At 38.2% G+C, this 18,826-nt stretch overlaps 1 protein-coding gene across 1 annotated transcript in view; it reads left to right on the top strand.

The window, feature by feature from the left end:
- Positions 1-11,976, top strand: part of LOC102184512 (cytochrome c oxidase subunit 7B2, mitochondrial) — a 150,450-nt gene extending 138,474 nt beyond the window's left edge. Inside the window, exon 3 of the mRNA XM_005681574.1 lies at positions 11,560-11,976. Within this exon, the coding sequence (XP_005681631.1) occupies positions 11,619-11,858 (240 nt within the window). The 5' untranslated portion in view covers positions 11,560-11,618 and the 3' untranslated portion in view covers positions 11,859-11,976. The remainder of the gene's footprint in view (positions 1-11,559) is intronic.

Raw genomic sequence — 18,826 nt, 5'->3', positions numbered from 1 at the left:
TCTTTGAAACCAGAATTCTAATTGGAAACCTTAAGATTTCAAAACAAGAATCTATGTTCTGAATTTCTGTTGCATGTGTTTAGATGGGTAACCTCCTTCAGACTTGCTTTATTCTTTAGCCTCTTTCCCTCAGGGATTTAAAAGAAAAACTAAAACGAAATATCAGTTCACTAAAGCAGGCACCCTGCCCCAAGGTTTGGCAAAATGCATCCTGTCTTACTTGTCTTCTGAGGCATCTACAAGGGAAAAAAAAATCAGTTTACTAAAGTCAGCGCCTCTGGCCAAAGTCTTTCTCACTTCCAAATAATGAATTCTAAATGGAAAGGAAGAAAAAGTAGAATACCAGCATCTTGTTAAAAGTTTCCAAAATTTTATGAAAGCAAAAATAAAAAAATAAATTATACTGAAAGAACTGGTAAAAAAACAACTTGCAAAGTGATCACAGTTACTACTTGAGGGCTGTGAAGTGCCCTTCTCATCAAATGATATTTCTCTGCAAATGCTCCATAAGTTGCCCAGGTGATGGCAATAACAAAAGTCTTATTCTTAAAAAGGTTTTATTTGCAGATATATCTTGAACAGAGTTCAGCAGGACAGACGTAGTCCAAGTAGGAAATAAAATCTGGATTTTTCAGAAACAAGGATGAAAGGATTATTTTGCAGCACTCAATATTGCAATCTAAATGTGGATTTGATCCGAATTAACTTCTGGAATAGACCATTACTGCCCTAATTTTTGACCAGTAGCTGAAAACAATTTTCATGAAAAATAGAGACACTTTCAAAATTAAAATGTGGTTGATATCTAAAAGTTAAATATTAATATTTTAATTTTTGTCCCTTTTTATGTGAATGTGAATAAATACTTAAAGACAGGAATACCTTCCATGTTTTTATTTCAAGATTTAAATGAAAGTTTCACATTATGCTGAGAGGTCATTGGTGCAACTCTAATGGCCATTTAAGAATCATACAATCTTTCTGCTCATAGAGTGTTTAATGAATAAAGGTAGATGTAGAAAGGAGAAAAACATACACACAAAATATTAAAACTGCAGAAGTCAGACTCACACAGTGAAGGCTAGAGTTAATTGCTGAGTGTGTTAAGATACCCCTAGGCTTACCACACACTCTATATTCCCTGAGTCATATGTTGCAAGTCCCCACAAGGAAGTGATTTAGTTTGCAAGATGCCTCCTGGAGCTATTAAACCATTTAAAATGAATACAGTGATGTAACTGCATTGAGAACCAGAGACATCCTTTGGTGTTCCCCAAAGTGTGTTGTGGAAAACACTAATATGAAAATATGCTCCAGAGGAAGAAAGCATGCTGGCTCAGCTAAGTTTGGAAATCTCCACATGGCGTTCCTCTCAGAGAATCACTGTATGCATTAACACCATTCAGGTTTGGGAAATACTTCAGTAAAAAAGAGTTCTACTTTATTACCTGCATATTTACCAGACTTAGATGACACTGAAGTCGTTTAAATAAATAACGCTCACTAGCATCAAACAGAGCTACTGAAATAGGCATATCTTTGGGGAAATGCTGAGAGAAGGTCACTTTACTACTGAAATCAGTGTCAGGCAAGTTGAGTTAAAAGATATATTATGTATTCCAGTCACTGGACTGGAATATTCTTCTTTTAAAGTTTAGAAAATAAATTCTCACATTCCAGTTTCTATGTCAAGTTCTGAGAGTTCCGTTGGCAGGTGGATGCTTATCTTTACATGCCTTTACAACCAAAAGAATTGTCTAGCCCTCCAGAGCAAAGGATTGGATACAGAAATTTGAAGACTGCAGAAACAAGGGACTGGCATGTTTTAAAATCTTGATTGGGTGAACTGTCCAAGTTCTAATCATTCATCATTAACATTTGCATTATTCCCTTGCAAACTCTTGCCCACACCAGAGTAACGTCTAAGGTGCAATGTTGACCCCCATAACTCATGTTCGTAGTGTCTCTCAGTGGCTCATTTTCTAGATAAAACTTTCAAAGTTTCTGGAATTTATTAAAACCACATTCTTTTTCTTTTAAAAAAAAACAACACTCTTTCTTTTCCAATGTTAAGTTGGATAAACGCTACACATTTCTCCAGATGTTTCGATTTACTGAATCCATAGACTTTTAGCTGGACCTGACCCTACAACAACCTACAGGCCTTGGAATGTACTTAATATAAAATCTTTTGGGAGTAAGCACAGCAGCCTTCTTTCTGACATTAATATATTGCCTGAAATAACAAGGTCACTTATTTCCAATGTTTGAAATGGATCGTAATGTAAAAATAACATGGAACTTTGCTGAATCTACTAGAGTTTAAGGGCTACCCTGGTGGCTTAGCAGTAAAGAATCTGCCTGCAATGTGGCAGACTTGGAGTTGATCCCTGGGTTGGGAAGATCCCCTGGAGGAGGAAATCGCAACACACTAAAGTTTAATAAAAAAACAAGATAAAGTTTAACAGAGAACAGTCATGCCACTGACTTGTAGTGTGGTGTGGAGAAGAGCCCCCAAACTCGGTAACAGTTTCGTTCTGTTGTACATAACTATCAGAAAGGGAGAAAATGAGGATAGTTGAGAGTGCTTTGTGACTAAAGAAAATATAATGGGCACTTCAGGAGTGAAGCACATTAATGTAATCAGTTACATAAAAAGAATTGCCTGAATGAACACTGTGGTTATTCTGAGGATGGATAGAATTGAATCCTTTCAGCATTCTATATAAGATAGAAATAGTCTGTTCACTTTGACTGTGAGAAGAAGTACCTGAGGGAGAATACATACCTTCTATCCCTTCAACTCTTCAAGAACCATTTGCCATTTGAGGGCATTGACTGGCAAGTTGTCTAGTCTCTCATTTCTCCCTCCTGCACAATAATCCACCACTGGAATCTGCCTTTGTGTTTGTTCAGGTGACATCCGTTTTTGTCACTTTTGGGCTTAATAAAGTGACATAATCCACACCCTTAAACAAATGGCTGCACCATGAGTAACTGAGGAGGCGATATCATTACATAAGAAGTAGAACTATCGTTCAACATTTCCATCAGTGGCACTGCTTCATGCAGGGTTCCCAGATCTCCTGTTACAAAAAGGCTGAAGGCTTAAGTAGTTCTGATGGGTGACACCACATCCTGTACACTTAATCCCTCCTTGAGCAGCCTAATTTTCTGAGAAATACATAAATGAATGAAGACAGTGCCGATTCGGTGCATTTTCATTTCAAGACAATTATCTTTTTACTGTTTCTTATTTTGCATCAATGTTCTGAAGCTGTCGATGAAGAGTAGCAGAGTAGAAATAAAAGGTGGAAATAAAAGTGTTGCAGTTGAGTAATGGAGTCTAGGAGCCTTAGCTTTGAAAGATTATTATTCGTTATACAGCAGAACACCCGTGTTGCTAGTGCTTTTAATGTTTTTAAATGCTACCAAATGTTTCGTTGACTAACCCATTCCCAGCGGTTCCGTATAACTCTTTCAGGTCACTCAGGTACTGCTTTCTAAATTACCCTGGTGGTGAATTCAATTACTACTGTACTCTTTCAGTGGCCTAAAAGAATAAATGGTCTTTCTAAAATGTTTTTCTCTTTGAAAAGGTCTAGAATGTTAGGGCTGAATAGGACCTTAGAGATTATCTGATTCAGTGTTCCATAAACTTGTCTGATGACAAGATTCTCCAGAGAACTTGTTTTCAAAAATATAGATTCTCAGGCTTCTTCTCTGGATACTCTGTTACAGTATATTTGACATGGGGCCCAGGAATCTACATTTTGTAATGAAGATTCCAAATAACTAAGGTGGGTTTGGGAAAAGCCAAATTAGTTCCACTTTTTAATTTTATGGATGAAGAAGCAGATGCCTAGATAGATTAAATGATTCATCTAAATTATACTGTAAAGAATATTTTGAAAAATTGAGATTATTTCAGGAAAAAAGTTTTGATGGGCAACTTACATGCATCTCATAGTACAGAATGTATTTTCTTATAATTTAAGCCTTCTATATTGAATAGAACAGTGCTATTTAGAAGACTGTGACAGTAGTGATGGAAGACGCTTGACTCTACATACGACAGTGGTACTCAAGAATTATTTTGCCCCACAAGTGACATTGGGCAATGTCTGGAGATAGACTTTGGTGTCACAGCTAAAGGAAAAGAGGTGCTACTGGTATGTAGTGTACAGAGACAGAGATGCTACTAAACACACTGCCACACACAAGACATCCTCCTACAGCAAAGAATTATTTGGGCCACAATGTCAGTAGTGTCCAAGTTGGGAAACCCTGGTATTAATTGCTTCTTGAGGATTGTCTCCTTTTGAGATACTTAATAGTCCTGTCTGGGCACATTTGAGAAGTACAATACAGTTTCCAATTTTCTTCCTGAAATCAGATAGAAAGCCTTATACCAAAGTTAAGCAGGTCATTTATTGACCCATGTCAGGCTATTCTTAGGCTGGGTGAAATTCTTTTTTTTTTTTTTTTTTTTTTTAATTTTAGGATGATGCAGTAAAATCCTTTTAGGATTCTTCCTCTTTCGTCTACTCAAATATCTAGACATGTCATTCCTAGTACACCTCAATTATGTCTGCTTTGACCTTTCTGCATTCTTTATCTAGATCACCCAAATTCTAATTCCATGGGATCAGCTAAAAGCTACAGTGTCAATGTCTGCTGAGTTTTAACAGAAATTGAGACAGTTTCGGGCATAATCTTAACCTAAAAGCTAAGTGAATAGAATACACAGTTTACTTAGAGTAACTTCTTTTCTTTTCTTTTTTTTTAAAAACTTTTTATTTTTACTTTATTTTACTTTATAATACTGTATTGGTTTTGCCATACATTGACATGAATCCATCACGGGTGTACATGCGATCCCAAACATGAACCCCCCTCCCTCCTCCCTCCCCACAACATCCCTCTGGGTCATCCCCGTGCACCAGCCCCAAGCATGCTGTATCCTACATCGGACATAGACTGGTAATTCGATTCTTACATGATAGTATACATGTTTCAATGCCATTCTCCCAAATCATCCCACCCTCTCCCTCTCCCTCTCCCTCTGAGTCCCAAAATCTGCTGTACACATCTGTGTCTTTTTTGCTGTCTTGCATACAGGGTCATCATTGTCAGTATGATTTTTTCCCCTAATATGTCTCAGTTTTATCTCCTCTCTGTCTCTGTTGTCAGTACTTAATTCAGATCCTCATTGTCTTTTTAGTAAACCATTGAAAAAAACACTTAACTAACTCTCAACTTTTCTGCCACTTTTGCTGTTTTCTTACCGTTTTTTTTACCTAAACTATTTTGTAAAGTGCTATTTCCTCCAGATTTTCCCCCATCTTAAAATTTTCCTGATTAAACCAATAGGTAGTTTCTCCCCATCAATAGAATGTTTCTCAATTGTGGATTACATATGGAATCTTTTTAAAGAGGAAAGAAATCATTTTATCTCAACTGGTATCTGCTTAAATTATTTGATTGTAATATCACATGTATTTACGTATAAACATAAAATCAAATTCTAATTTATGTTTAAAGTTTAACATAACTATGAAACCAAAACAAATTTTCAAATTCAAAATGAACCAAACTATTCAACAAATAAAATTCAAATTTGCAATATAGCTCAGTAAGACAGTTAATATTGTCCTGAAACTAAAACATTGCTTTCAGTGGCCTTGTGTTCGTTATTTTCAAGTGCCTGTGCTATATGGTAAGCTGTGGTGTGACTCTATTCATCTAATTCTTTATTCTGTCCCTGAAATCAGTGCATTATTTAAATATAAAACCTGCCTCTATTCTTTTCATATTAGCCCAGGACAGATAAATGTACACTAATGCAAACGAAATGCAAAACAAGGATAAACACTGGTACTAGAAATTGATAAGCTACATCAGACAATTCTCATATTATTTTCTTGTATTTATTTATATTGTATTATTATAAAGGAGCAAATCACAGAATTAAGAATTCTTGTTAAATTACAGGAAAGGCTTTGTGTTTGAGCACTGTTTCCTCAACAATGGGAAAGACTGACCTATAGAATTGAGTCCAGATGCCACAGCAAGGCATGTAAAGTCTTCAATATCCACTGCTGTTCTTTTCTCATCCCTCCCGGCCCATCCATGGTATTTGCTGTTTTAGTACTTATTACTTAGTGTTACTGAGCTCATCAGACTGCCTTGCTCCCATACTATTTCACCTCTCTGTGCTTTTGCTTGTGGTACTTGGTCTACATTTTTTTCCTACCAGTTTTGTTTTTTATGTTTCTTAATCATCCTTCAAGATCAAGCCTAGATGTCTTTTCCTCTCAAACCATTTCTAGAACCCCAGGATGAAATGTACCTCTCCTCTGTGGATTCAGGGTACCCAGTGACCTTCCCTAAACTGTCTCCTCCCTTGTGACAGTGCTCTGTCATCACCTCCCTCTATCAGAGCTACAATAAACAGTAGGGATGGTACCACTAGCCCAGGTCCTGTCACACCAGGAATCACTCTAGAAATACATGTATGTATAGTAAGCTGAAGTGGCCCATTTTCAACTGAAGACCCGTCTCTGGTAACCAGGCTAGCTTTTGTTTCTTTGTACGTATGTTTGTTTCCAATACTCAGAATTGAATGTACTTTAAGAAAACATGGCATAGTTGAAAATGCACAGTATTTAAAATCAAAGGACTTGATTTCACATCTTGCCCTGTCATTTGTTCTTGTCTGTAAGATGGAGATAATCACCATCTCACACTCTTTGCAGATGTGCAAAATTTTGGCATAATATTTGGCAAACAGGCATATATGCAATAAAATATTAGTTTCTTTCCTATGTTATTGCTTTCCTTCTTTTTATGGGCTGTAGTTATTTAAAATTGTTATTGTTACCAGTGGAGTTTCAAATTTATATACCTCCTTATTATAGTCAGATTGAGGTCCACTATTAGTTATTTTTTTCTGAATTGTGCTTCTGCTTTACTGTATAAAATAGATGGGACAATCCATCTTTCCTTTTCATCCTCGCAGGATATCTCACTCCCTTTAACTATTTATATTTATTCAGAACGTATCTTTTTTTCTTTTATTGCCACAGGCATGAGAGAACCTCTACTTTGTTCTTATTGCCTAGAAAAATCTGTCTTCTTCCTTCCCTTTGTAGTCCATTTTCATCAAAAAGCATCTACTTTGAGAAGCATTTTCTTTACCTGCATTGTATTATTGAATTTTCCTTTTTTATGCTTTCATACAGTTATGAGAATCTATAGCTTCAGTTCTTTTGGTAATAGGCTTAAGGCTCTTAGATAACACAAAATTTATTGTAAAAGTAAGTCATATGGAGTTCAGCAAGATGGAAAATTTCTCTAATCAGTAGGTCTCCAGCTCTTACATGTGTTTTATAAACAAAAATAGATCAAAGGTAGATATGAAAGCAACTGATTCTGATTTAGCTGATGCTTACAAGGAAAAACAAAAAAGGAATTAAAAGGTGGCAGTTTTTTTTATTATAGAATGAAATGACTGTAACTACAGAAAGCTACAGAAAGCATTCCTAATATGAAATTCTTAATAATGGACACTTAGTAGTACAAGAAAATTTAGACTAGATGGAAAAAAGTGTCACAGATCTGTTGATAGCCAAAGGATGAACTAAGCAGCAAAGGGATCCAACCAAGTGTCACTAGAGACAAAGTGTTTGAGTTTCAACTTAACATTGAGAGGATAGGAATAATGAAACCAATTTGTCATAAAGCAGCAGGCATGAGTTGATGACCCACAGGAGATCCCTGTTATCACGAATTATGCTCTGGTTCCGTGCCTTCTTAAAGACTGAAAGCTCTGTATGGCGCAAGTGCTTTTGTATTGGATTAAGGCTGCACCTGTCATACTCTGATCCATTTCACCTTCAACCAACTCTCTGAACGCCATTCAGATTAAAACTGCAGTGCCTTTTGGTGAAGAGAGTCATGACTAACAGAAAAAAAAAAAAAAAGCTATGAATGCTTGAAACATCAGAGGAAATGCATTTGGTTCTGTTTTTACCCTGTTTGTCACAGTCACGAAGAGTACCACTTTACCATCTGGTAGGAAATAAAAGAGAACCTTAGGGTCTTGTTTTCTAAGTTGGGAATAAAATAATTTGAGTTGGAAAATCTCAGTGAATAGTTAAAAGTTCACAAGTACTGACCTCAGGCCCTTTTGTATGCATGTCGCCTGCATTTGGGGTTCAGTTAATGTATGTCATTGCTAGAGACTGAGCACTGTTTGACAGCTTGCACAGAGAAGAGAAATTAACAGAAAGGACTCCTCCATGCATTTCTGCTTCTATATCTCTTGTTCAGTGTAACTATCTGTTTGAAAAATTAGAATTATTAGGGCTATTATGGTCATATACATCTGATTCCATGACTTGGGGTCTTGTTCTAAGTTGGTTTTAACTTCTTACGAGAATACCAATGTTTATTTATATTTCAGATTGACTCAAAAATGTTCTTTCTTAATTTTCGTGTCAGCTACTGGGTATGCAAAATTATATTCTTTGCTCTTGAAGATTTTCAGATTATTGGAGGAGAATATAAAGATAATTCTTTAAGATAATGACAAGACAAGCCATAGGCTGGAAGAAAATATTTGCAAAAGACATATATGATAAAGGACTGTAGGTTCATTGCAACATATATAGCAAATGTGCTATGCTGGTACAGGATGGTAAAGGCATGCATGTATGGAGTCAGAAATTATATGGGGACTTTATACTTTCTATTCAATTTTTTGTAAACCTAAAACTAAAGAAATTAATTTTTTTATGCTCATCACATCTTTATTGCTTGAGAAATTACAAAGGTTTTAGGAGCTCTGGTCAGGATCTATGGATGAAGACTGAAATGTATATTTTTTACTGTATCACAATAATCACGCCTTAACATCACAAATTTACAGTGGAGCCAACTGTAGCCCTACCAAAACAGTGAATGAAAGAAAAGGGAAATTGGTCTCTACTTTCTAGAAAGTTTTAAAATGAAGATCAAAGGAATAAATAGTCAGTTTCAAAATATCTGTTGTTAAATTTAATCCAGTTAAAGGTGAGGCTCCAACTGTTAAGTCCAACTACTAGAAAAAATTTCAAGTGATTGCCACTACTATAAATCTATTCTTTCTTTGATTATTATTATAGCACATACTAGTTTAAAATACTTTTCCCTCAGAGTTTCTTTTTTTAATATATTTATTTTAATTGGAGGTTAATTACTTTACAATATTATATTGGTTTTGCCATACATCAACATGAATCCACCACGTGTTCCCCATCCTGAACCCCCCTCCCTCCTTCCTCCCCATACCGTCCCTCTGGGTCATCCCAGTGCACCAGCCCCAAGCATCCAGTATCATGCATCGAACCTGGACTGGCGATTCATTTCTTACATGATATTATACATGTTTCAGTGCCATTCTCCCAAATCATCCCATCCTCTCCCTCTCCCACAGAGTCCAAAAAACTGATCTATACATCTGTGTCTCTTTTGCTGTCTCGCATACAGGGTTATCATTACCATCTTTCTAAATGCCATATATATGTGTTACTATACTCTGTTGGTGTTTTTCTTTCTGGCTTATTTCACTCTGTATAATAGGCTCCAGTTTCATCCACCTCATTAGAACTGATTCGAATGTATTCTTTTTAATGGCTGAGTAATACTCCATTGTGTATATGTACCACAGCTTTCTTATCCATTCATCTGCTGCTGGGCATCTAGGTTGCTTCCGTGTCCTGGCTATTATAAACAGTGCTGCGATGAACATTGGGGTACACGTGTCTCTTTCAATTCTGGTTTCCTCGATGTGTATGCCCAGCAGTGTGATTGCTGGGTCATAAGGCAGTTCTGTTTCCAGTTTTTTAAGGAATCTCCACACTTTTCTCCATAGTGGCTGTACTAGTTTGCATTCCCACCAACAGTGTAAGAGGGTTCCCTTTCCTCCACACCCTCTCCAGCATTTATTGCTTGTAGACTTTTGGATAGCAGACATTCTGACTGGCATGAAATGATACCTTATTGTGGTTTTGATTTGCATTTCTCTAATAATGAGTGATGTTGAGCATCTTTTCATGTGTTTGTTAGCCATCTGTATGTCTTCTTTGGAGAAATGTCTATTTAGTTCTTTGGCCCATTTTTTGATTGGGTCGTTTATTTTTCTGGAATTGAGCTGCAGGAGTTGTTTGTATATTTTTGAGATTAGTTGTTTGTCAGTTGCTTCATTTGCTATTATTTTCTCCCATTCAGAAGGTTGTCTTTTCACCTTGCTTATAGTTTCCTTTGTTGTGCAGAAGCTTTTAAGTTTAATTAGGTCCTATTTGTTTATTTTTGCTTTTATTTCCAGTATTCTGGGAGGTGGGTCATAGAGGATCCTGCTGTGATTTATGTTGGAGACTGTTTTGCCTATGTTCTCCTCTAGGAGTTTTATAGTTTCTGGTCTTACATTTAGATCTTTAATTCATTTTGAGTTTATTTTTGTGTATGGTATTAGAAAGTGTTTTAGTTTCATTCTTTTACAAGTGGTTGACCAGTTTTCCCAGCACCACTTGTTAAAGAGATTGTCTTTAATCCATTGTATATTCTTGCCTCCTTTGTTAAAGATAACGTGTCCATAGGTGTGTGGATTTATCTCTGGGCTTTCTGTTTTGTTCCATTGATCTATATTTCTGTCTTTGTGCCAGTACCATACTGTCTTGATGACTGTGGCTTTGTAGTAGAGCCTAAAGTCTGGCAAGCTGATTCCTCCAGTTCCATTCTTCTTTCTCAAGATTGTTTTGGCTATTTGAGGGTTTTTATATTTCCATACAAATTGTGAAATAATTTGTTCTAGCTCTGTGAGAAATACTGTTGGTAGCTTGATAGGGATTGCATTGAATCTGTAGACTGTTTTGGGTAAGTATGCTCATTTTCACTATATTGATTCAGTTTGTTTTTTAAAATGATTAAACCAATGCATCATGCCAGATGGTATGAAAGAAGGGTTGTAAGACATGTAGAAGCCCAGAGAAGAGGGGCTTATTCAGCCTAGAGGGGTTTCAAGAAGACTTCATAGAACCGATGGCTTTTAGACCAGGATTTAAAGGTAAATAGAAGTTGCCCTGTAGGAAAGTGCAAGGCAAGAATTACAGGTAGAGGTGAAGAAATGAGGAGGAGGTTTAGAAGAGAGGAAAGGAGCAAGAAAAAAATGAGATATGACATACTTGTGAATGCCTTGTAATTCTGACTGAAACTAGAGTTTTACTGTAGACATAGGCAGGTCATTGGACTAGTGTGACATGTTGGAAATCTAAGCCATTTTATCAGCTGGACATTTTTGTCTCAGTTTGCCATTGAAGAAATTAAGGCAAAAAGAACTATATGAACTGCCCAAGTTCATATGGCTGGTCAGTGTCAGAGCTAAGACTCAGATCCAGACATCATGATATCAAAACTCAGCTCCCTGAACACACTGCAGGAGATAGTGTGGGTAAAACCTTCAAACTGGGAAGAACTAAATGTAGGTCAGATGTCATTGTCCATTTTTTGTTTTTGCAGGTTTCTTCGGAAGGAAATAAACCGGCAGCTTCAATCAACTTCAATTCCGTCCTACCTTCATGATGTTTCCCTTGGTCAGAAATGCACTAAGTAGTGTTAGGATCCGAAGGATTCAACAAATTAGACAGAGTCACTCAAAACACTCACCAGATTTTCATGACAAATACGGTGATATCCTACTAGTCACTGGAACCTCTTTCTGTCTTGTTACATGGGTATTTCTAGTCACACAGATTGGCATACAGTGGGGCCGTTCCCCTGTTGGCAGAGTCACCCCACAAGAGTGGAATGAAGAGTAGCCATCACAGTTACTGTAAAACAGAATTGTTTCAAGGTCAACTTGTTCTTTAAGCACTCTGCTGCTCATTAAAATATAGCATAATTGAAGAAATAAAATGCATGTGAAACTGTTGAAAAGTCATTGAAAATAGTCATTATTGTGCGTGAAAGCGAGGCAGTAGTGGTATATATAGATTCCAGGGCATTATGAAGAATAAATATTTGAAAGTGGAATTAATGAAACATGTACTTTTCTGGTTTAATAATTTACATATCCTTCAGCAGATATACATACATAGGTACTTTACAAAGGGGCTTCCCAGGTGGCACTAGTGGTAAAGAATCTCCCTGCCAAATCCAGGAGCTGCAGGAGACCTGGGTTTCATCCCTGAGTCTGGAAGATCCCTGGAGGGAGAAATAGCAACCCACTCCCATATTCTTGCTGGAAGAATATCATGGACAGAGAAGCCTGCTGGGCTACAGTCCACAGGGTCGGAAAAGAGTAGGATGTAAATGAGCATCTGAGCACACACATACACTTTACAATTTAATTGTTTGGCAAATCCTATTAAATCTTACTTTAAAACAATTCATAATTGACCATTTTTCCTTCCCTGATCTGAACAAACATACTTTCACTGGGATTATTATAAAAACTTCCTAGCCTGTCTCCTTTTCTTTACACTTGATGACCCCCAAGCCTGCCCTGCACCCCCCCAACCCAGTCACACACTGTTTTAAGGACAACAGCAAGAATTATCATTTTAAAACATTAGTCTAGTTGGGCTTCTGTGGTGATTCAGACAGTAAAGACTCTGTCTGCAATTCAGGAGACCTGGGTTCAATCCCCGGGTCAAGAATATCTGGGGGAGGGCATAGCAACCCACTCCAATATTCTTGCCTGGAGAATCCCCATGGATGGAGGAGCCTGGCAGGCTGCAGTCCATGGGGCCACGAAGAGTCGGACATGACTGAGTGACAAATCAGAACACAGTGATATTACTCCTTTCTTCAAAACCCTGCAGCTCCCCGCTTCCCTCCAGAGTACCCAGAACCCTTCGATGCTGCACTGCTCAGTTTCACCCCTGCATCAAGACTTCTACATTTGCTTTTCTCTCTTCCTGGAACACATTTCCTCCAGACTCTGTATGACTCACTCCATCACACATTTTCTGGATTTTGTTTGCATACTGTCTTTTCAGAGCAGGTCTCTGACTACACTTTTGAAAATTGCAAACCCTGCTTAGACCAGGCTTTGTTTATCCTGTCTACTTGCTTTATTTTTCTCTATAGGATTTTCATCATCTGACACATAGGATGTATTTTATTATTAATTGTCTGTTTATCAGTTCAGATCAGTTCAGTTGCTCAGTCGTGTCCGACTCTTTGCAATTCCATGAATTGCAGCACTCCAGGCCTCCCTGTCCATCACCAACTACTGGAGTTCACTCAGACTCGCGTCCATCGAGTCAGTGATGCCATCCAGCCATCTATCATCCTCTGTCATAACCTTCTCCTCCTGCCCCCAGTCCCTCCCAGCATCAGAGTCTTTTCCAATGAGTCAACTCTTCGCATGAGGTGGCCAGAGTACTGGAGTTTCAGCTTCAGCATCATTGCCTTCAAAGAAATCCCAGGGCTGATCTCCTTCAGAATGGACTGGTTGGATCTCCTTGCAGTCCAGAGGACTCTCAAGAATCGTCTCCAACACCACAGTTCAAAAGCATCAATTCTTTGGTGCTCAGCTTTCTTCACAGTCCAACTCTCACATCCATACATGACCACTGGAAAAACCATAGCCTTGAGTAGATGGACCTTTGTTGGCAAAGTAATATCTCTGCTTTTGAATATGCTAGTCATAAATGTAACTAAATACTAGTGTGTTTGTTTGTTCCCTTGGTGTCTCTAATTTTCTTGAAGAGATCTCTAGTCTTTCTCATTCTGTTGTTTTCCTCTATTTCTTTGCATTGATCACGGAGGAAGGCTTTCTTATCTCTCCTTGCTATTCTTTGGAACTGTGCATTCAGATGCTTATATCTTTCCTTTTCTCCTTTGCTTTTTGCTTCTCTTCTTTTCACAGCTATTTGTAAGGCCTCCTCAGACAGCCATTTTGCTTTTCTGCATTTCTTTTCCATGGGGATGGTCTTGATCCCTGTCTCCTGCACAGTGTCACGAACCTCCATCCGTAGTTCATTAGGCGAACCTCCATCCGTAGTTCATTAGGCACTCTATCTATCAGATCTAGGCCCTTAAAACTATTTCTCACTTCCACTGTATAGTCATAAGGTATTTGATTCAGGTTGTACCTGAATGGTCTAGTAGTTTTCCCTACTTCCTTCAATTTAAGTCTGAATTTGGCAATAAGGAGTTCATGATCTGAGCCACAGTCAGCTCCTGGTCTTGTTTTTGCTTAGCTTCTCCATCTTTGGCTGCAAAGAATATAATCAATCTGATTTCGGTGTTGACCATCTGGTGATGTCCATGTGTAGAGTCTTCTCTTGTGGTGTTGTCTGTGTATAAAACTCCATAAAAGCATAGGTTAGGAACTTGTTTTTTTTTTCTTAACTTTAACCCTACAACAGGGCCTGATAAATTAGGTCTTCAGTAATTACTGGTTGAATTAATGACTGATTTGAGATAATTCAAAGTCCTTCTTAGTGTGAAAATAATGCATTTGTTTACCACTGTGGGTTTGCAGTGATTACTGGAGATTTTATTAGTATCTGTTGCTACTTTACAAAGTGCTTTAAAATTTAGTGATTTGAAACAACTAACATTTTTTATCTCACAGTTGCTGTGGGTCAAGAATCTGGGTATGACCTAGCTGGATATCCCAGGTCCCGGATCCTAGACTTCTTCAAAGTATCAGACAAGGCTGCTATTATTTTAAGACACAATTGAGGGAGGATCCATATCCAAATTCACTCATATGGCTGTTGACTGGTCTGAGGGCCTGACTGGAGTGTGGCTGGACACATCAGTTTCTTGTCATGTTGGTCTCCATAGAGCTTACAATGTAACAGAATAAGAGAGGGTGTCCAGGACAGAAGCTTCAGTCTTTTTGTAACCTAATCTTCAAGTAACATTCCATCACCTGCACCATATTTTGTTTATTAGAAGTGAAACACTAAATCAAGGCCGTGCAGAAGGGGAGGGAAATTTACAAGGGCATGATTGCCTCAAGGCAAGCATCACTGAAACTATCTTACGAGAGACTTCCTACCTCTTACTAGAGTGACTAGACCACCTCCTACTCCTGGATGATCAACTCCAAGGTAAGTGTACTGTTCCTCAAGCTCAAATACATATTAGTATCATTATTCTCTGGATAAAGGACACATTCTTCCCCATTATTACTATTTGAGGGTTTTCTAGAATCTTTCCGAGGTGTGTTGCTTATAGATCTTTAAGGAATGCCCATTTTCAGTTTTGTTAGTATTGCTAAGTTAATGTAAACTAATGTAACCCCAAAGTGGTTAGTTTACATTCTAAGCAATGATATGTACAACTTCTTGTTTCACATCCAAACTCACTCTTAGAGTTTTCATACATTTTAATATTTTCTACTTTGATGAGCATGAAATCATAGCTCATACTTTATGTTTTCCTGATAATTGATGAGGTTAAACATCTTGTGATAGCTTTTTGTGTTTGGATTTTTTTATGTATATAAACTTTCTATATGTTCCTTTTTGCCATTTTTCTATCATTTACCTTAATCATATGTAGAAAGTTTTGTATATTCTTCACACTGTTAATGATTATATCAGGATTGAATCAGAGAGACAGAAGCAGTGTGAATAGTATAGACTCTAGAGCTAGAAGAGAAGTTTTTACAAGGCTGTTGTCTTTGGTACTCAACAAGTTCTCAGTAAAGGAGGAAAGCTAAACATCAATTAAGGGAGTGCTGGGGCCAACAATAATTGAGAAGGATGCACTGGAACCATGGCTATAAACTGGAAACTGTGCCTCTTTCTTACTGTCTCTTAATTGAAATGAGAAGGATGCCTTATGGGAGAAGCTAGAGCCCGTCACAGTGGAACTGCACATTCACCTGGCCCAGGACTCAAAGAGCTGGAGAAAAACAGGCAGGTGTTTAAGCAGTTACAGGCCCAGGTGCTGTTTCTTATCAATCAAGCCAGAAGATCAGTAACAGCATACGCAAGCTGCCACAGTGCAGGGCCACTTCAGTTCAGTCGCTCAGTCGTGTCCGACTCTTTGCAACCCCATGAACCACAGCACACCAGGCCTCCCTGTCCATCACCAGCTCCCAGGGTCCACCCAATTTCATATCCGTTGAGTCGGTAATGCCATCCAACCATCTCATCCTCTGTCGACCAGTTTCCTACTACCCTTAATCTTTCCCAGATCAGGGTCTTTTCAAATGTGTCAGCTCTTTGCAGCAGGTGGCCAAAGTATTGGAGTTTCAGCTTCAGCATCAGTGCCTCCAGTGAATACTCAGGACTGGTTTCCTTTAGGATGGACTGGTTGGATCTCCTTGCAGTCCAAGGGACTCTCAAGAGTTCTCCAAAACCACAGTTGAAAAGCATCAATTCTTTGGTGCTCAGCTTTCTTTCTAGTCCAACTCTCACATCCATACATGACTACCGGAAAAACCATAGCCTTGACTAGATGGAACTTTGTTGGCAAAGTAATGTTTCTGCTTTTTAATATACTATCTAGGTTGGTCATAACTTTCCTTCCAAGGAGTAAGCGTCTTTTAATTTCATGGCTGAAATCACCATTTGCAGTGATTGTGGAGCCCCCCAAAATAAAGTCATCCACTGTTTCCACTGTTTCCCCATCTATTTCCCATGAAGTGATGGGACTGGATGCCATGATCTTCATTTTCTGAAGGTTGAGCTTTAAGCCAACTTTTTCACTCTCCTCTTAAACTTTCATCAAGAGGCTCTTTAGTTCTTCACTTTCTGCCATAAGGGTGGTGTCATCTGCATATCTGAGGTTATTGATATTTCTCCCAGCAATCTTGATTCCAGCTTGTGCTTCCTCCAGCCCAGCATTTCTCATGATGTACTCTACATATAAGTTAAATAAGCAGGGTGACAATATACAGCCTTGACGTACTCCTTTTCCTATTTGGAACCAGTCTGTTGTTCCATGTCCAGTTCTAACTGTTGCTTCCTGAGCTGCATACAGGTTTCTCAAGAGGCAGGTCAGGTGGTCTGGTATTCCCATCTCTTAACAAATTTTCCACAGTTTATTGTGATCCACACAGTCAAAGGCTTTGGCATAGTCAATAAAGCAATAGATGTTTTTCTGGAATTCTCTTGCTTTTTCCATGATCCAGCAGATGTTGGCAATTTGATCTCTGGTTCCTCTGCCTTTTCACCAGCTTAAACATCTGAAGTTCATGGTTCATGTATTGCTAGAGCCTGGTTTGGAGAATTTTGAGCATTACTTTACTAGCGTGTGAGATGAGTGCAATTGTGCTGTAGTGTGAGCATTCTTTGGCATTGCCTTTCTTTGGGATTGGAATGAAAACTGACATTTTCCATTCCTGTGGCCACTGCTGAGTTTTCCAAATTTGCTGGCATATTGAGTGTAGCACTTTCACAGCATCATCTTTCAGGATTTGAAATAGCTCAACTGGAATTCCATCACCTCCACTAGCTTTGTTTGCAGTGATGCTTTCTAAGACCCACTTGACATTCCAGGATGTCTGGCTCTAGGTGAGTGATCACACCATCTTGATTATCTTTGTCATGAAAATCTGTTTTGTACAGTTCTTCTGTGTATTCTTGCCACCTCTTTTTAATATCTTCTGCTTCTGTTAGGTCCATACCATTTCTGTCCTTTATCGAGCCCATCTTTGCATGAAATGTTCCCTTGGTATCTCTAATTTTCTTGAAGAGATCTCTAGTCTTTCCCATTCTGTTGTTTTCTTCTATTTCTTTGCATTGATCTCTGAGGAAGGCTTTCTTATCTCTCCTTGTTATTCTTTGGAACTCTGCATTCAGATGCTTATATCTTTCCTTTTCTCCTCTACTTTTCGTTTCTCTTCTTTTCACAGCTATTTTTAAGGCCTCCTCAGACAGCCATTTTGCTCAGCCACTGCTGAGTTTTCCAAATTTGCTGGCATATTGAGTGCAGCACTTTTACAGCATCATCATTCAGGATTTGCTCTACACCCATCTTCCAAGTGTAAAATGGATGCTGGTTCACATCTACTAACTATCTCATGCATCTCTCTCTCTTGTAGCCAGTCCTAACCTGAAACCATAGACGGGAGGGAATTCTGGAAAAAGTTCAATCCTAGCTAAGTTAACACTTAAAAAGCTATGATAATCCACCACTTGTCAACTTGCCTTTCATGGAAGTACTTGTATTTCAAATAAAGACAGTAGCAAAAATAAGCTTTCACCTAACACAATACAACTGTCTCTCTTAAAACTAATACACTAATCCTTCCTCAAAAGAGGACACCACAAAGACCCTTTATCTGTGTCAGGGTGGCACCCTCAACTTCCAGTTTAGTGGAACCATTGCTGTGATCTCTACTGGAAACTTAGACTTCTAGACCAGCAAAACTCTACAGTTACGGGGACAGGAAACAAGTGCTTCTCTAGTGTAATGCTAGGGGTGATTGTGGAAAAGCAACTCTAATCTCCACCTCTTGATTTCCAGGCCTGTGAACCTCAACTGTGGGAAATAGTACCGTATATTTGTTGGTTATTTAAAGCAAGTCCAGCATCTTGGGAGACATTACTTCAGCTGGCAAGATAGTGTGGCCCAGTTGTTTCAGTCACAAACACTTCAAAAGTGTCCCATTACCATTTCATAAGTGATGGGAAACATGGTAATATTACTGACTCCCAGAAGCATAAACCCATTACTATACTACATTTGCTGTAAAGTAAGCTTCTTGGTCAGAATCAGTGCTGTGTTACATACCATGGTACTAAGTAAGACACTTTGTAAGTTAATGGATGATGGTATTCACAGAAAAGTCACAGAGAGAAGAGGTAAACTT

Source organism: Capra hircus, chromosome 6 (assembly GCF_001704415.2).
Source record: "Capra hircus breed San Clemente chromosome 6, ASM170441v1, whole genome shotgun sequence".
Lineage (NCBI taxonomy): Eukaryota > Metazoa > Chordata > Mammalia > Artiodactyla > Bovidae > Capra > Capra hircus.
Note: the sequence above shows the minus strand (reverse complement) of the source record. Positions and strands in the feature narration are given on the sequence as shown.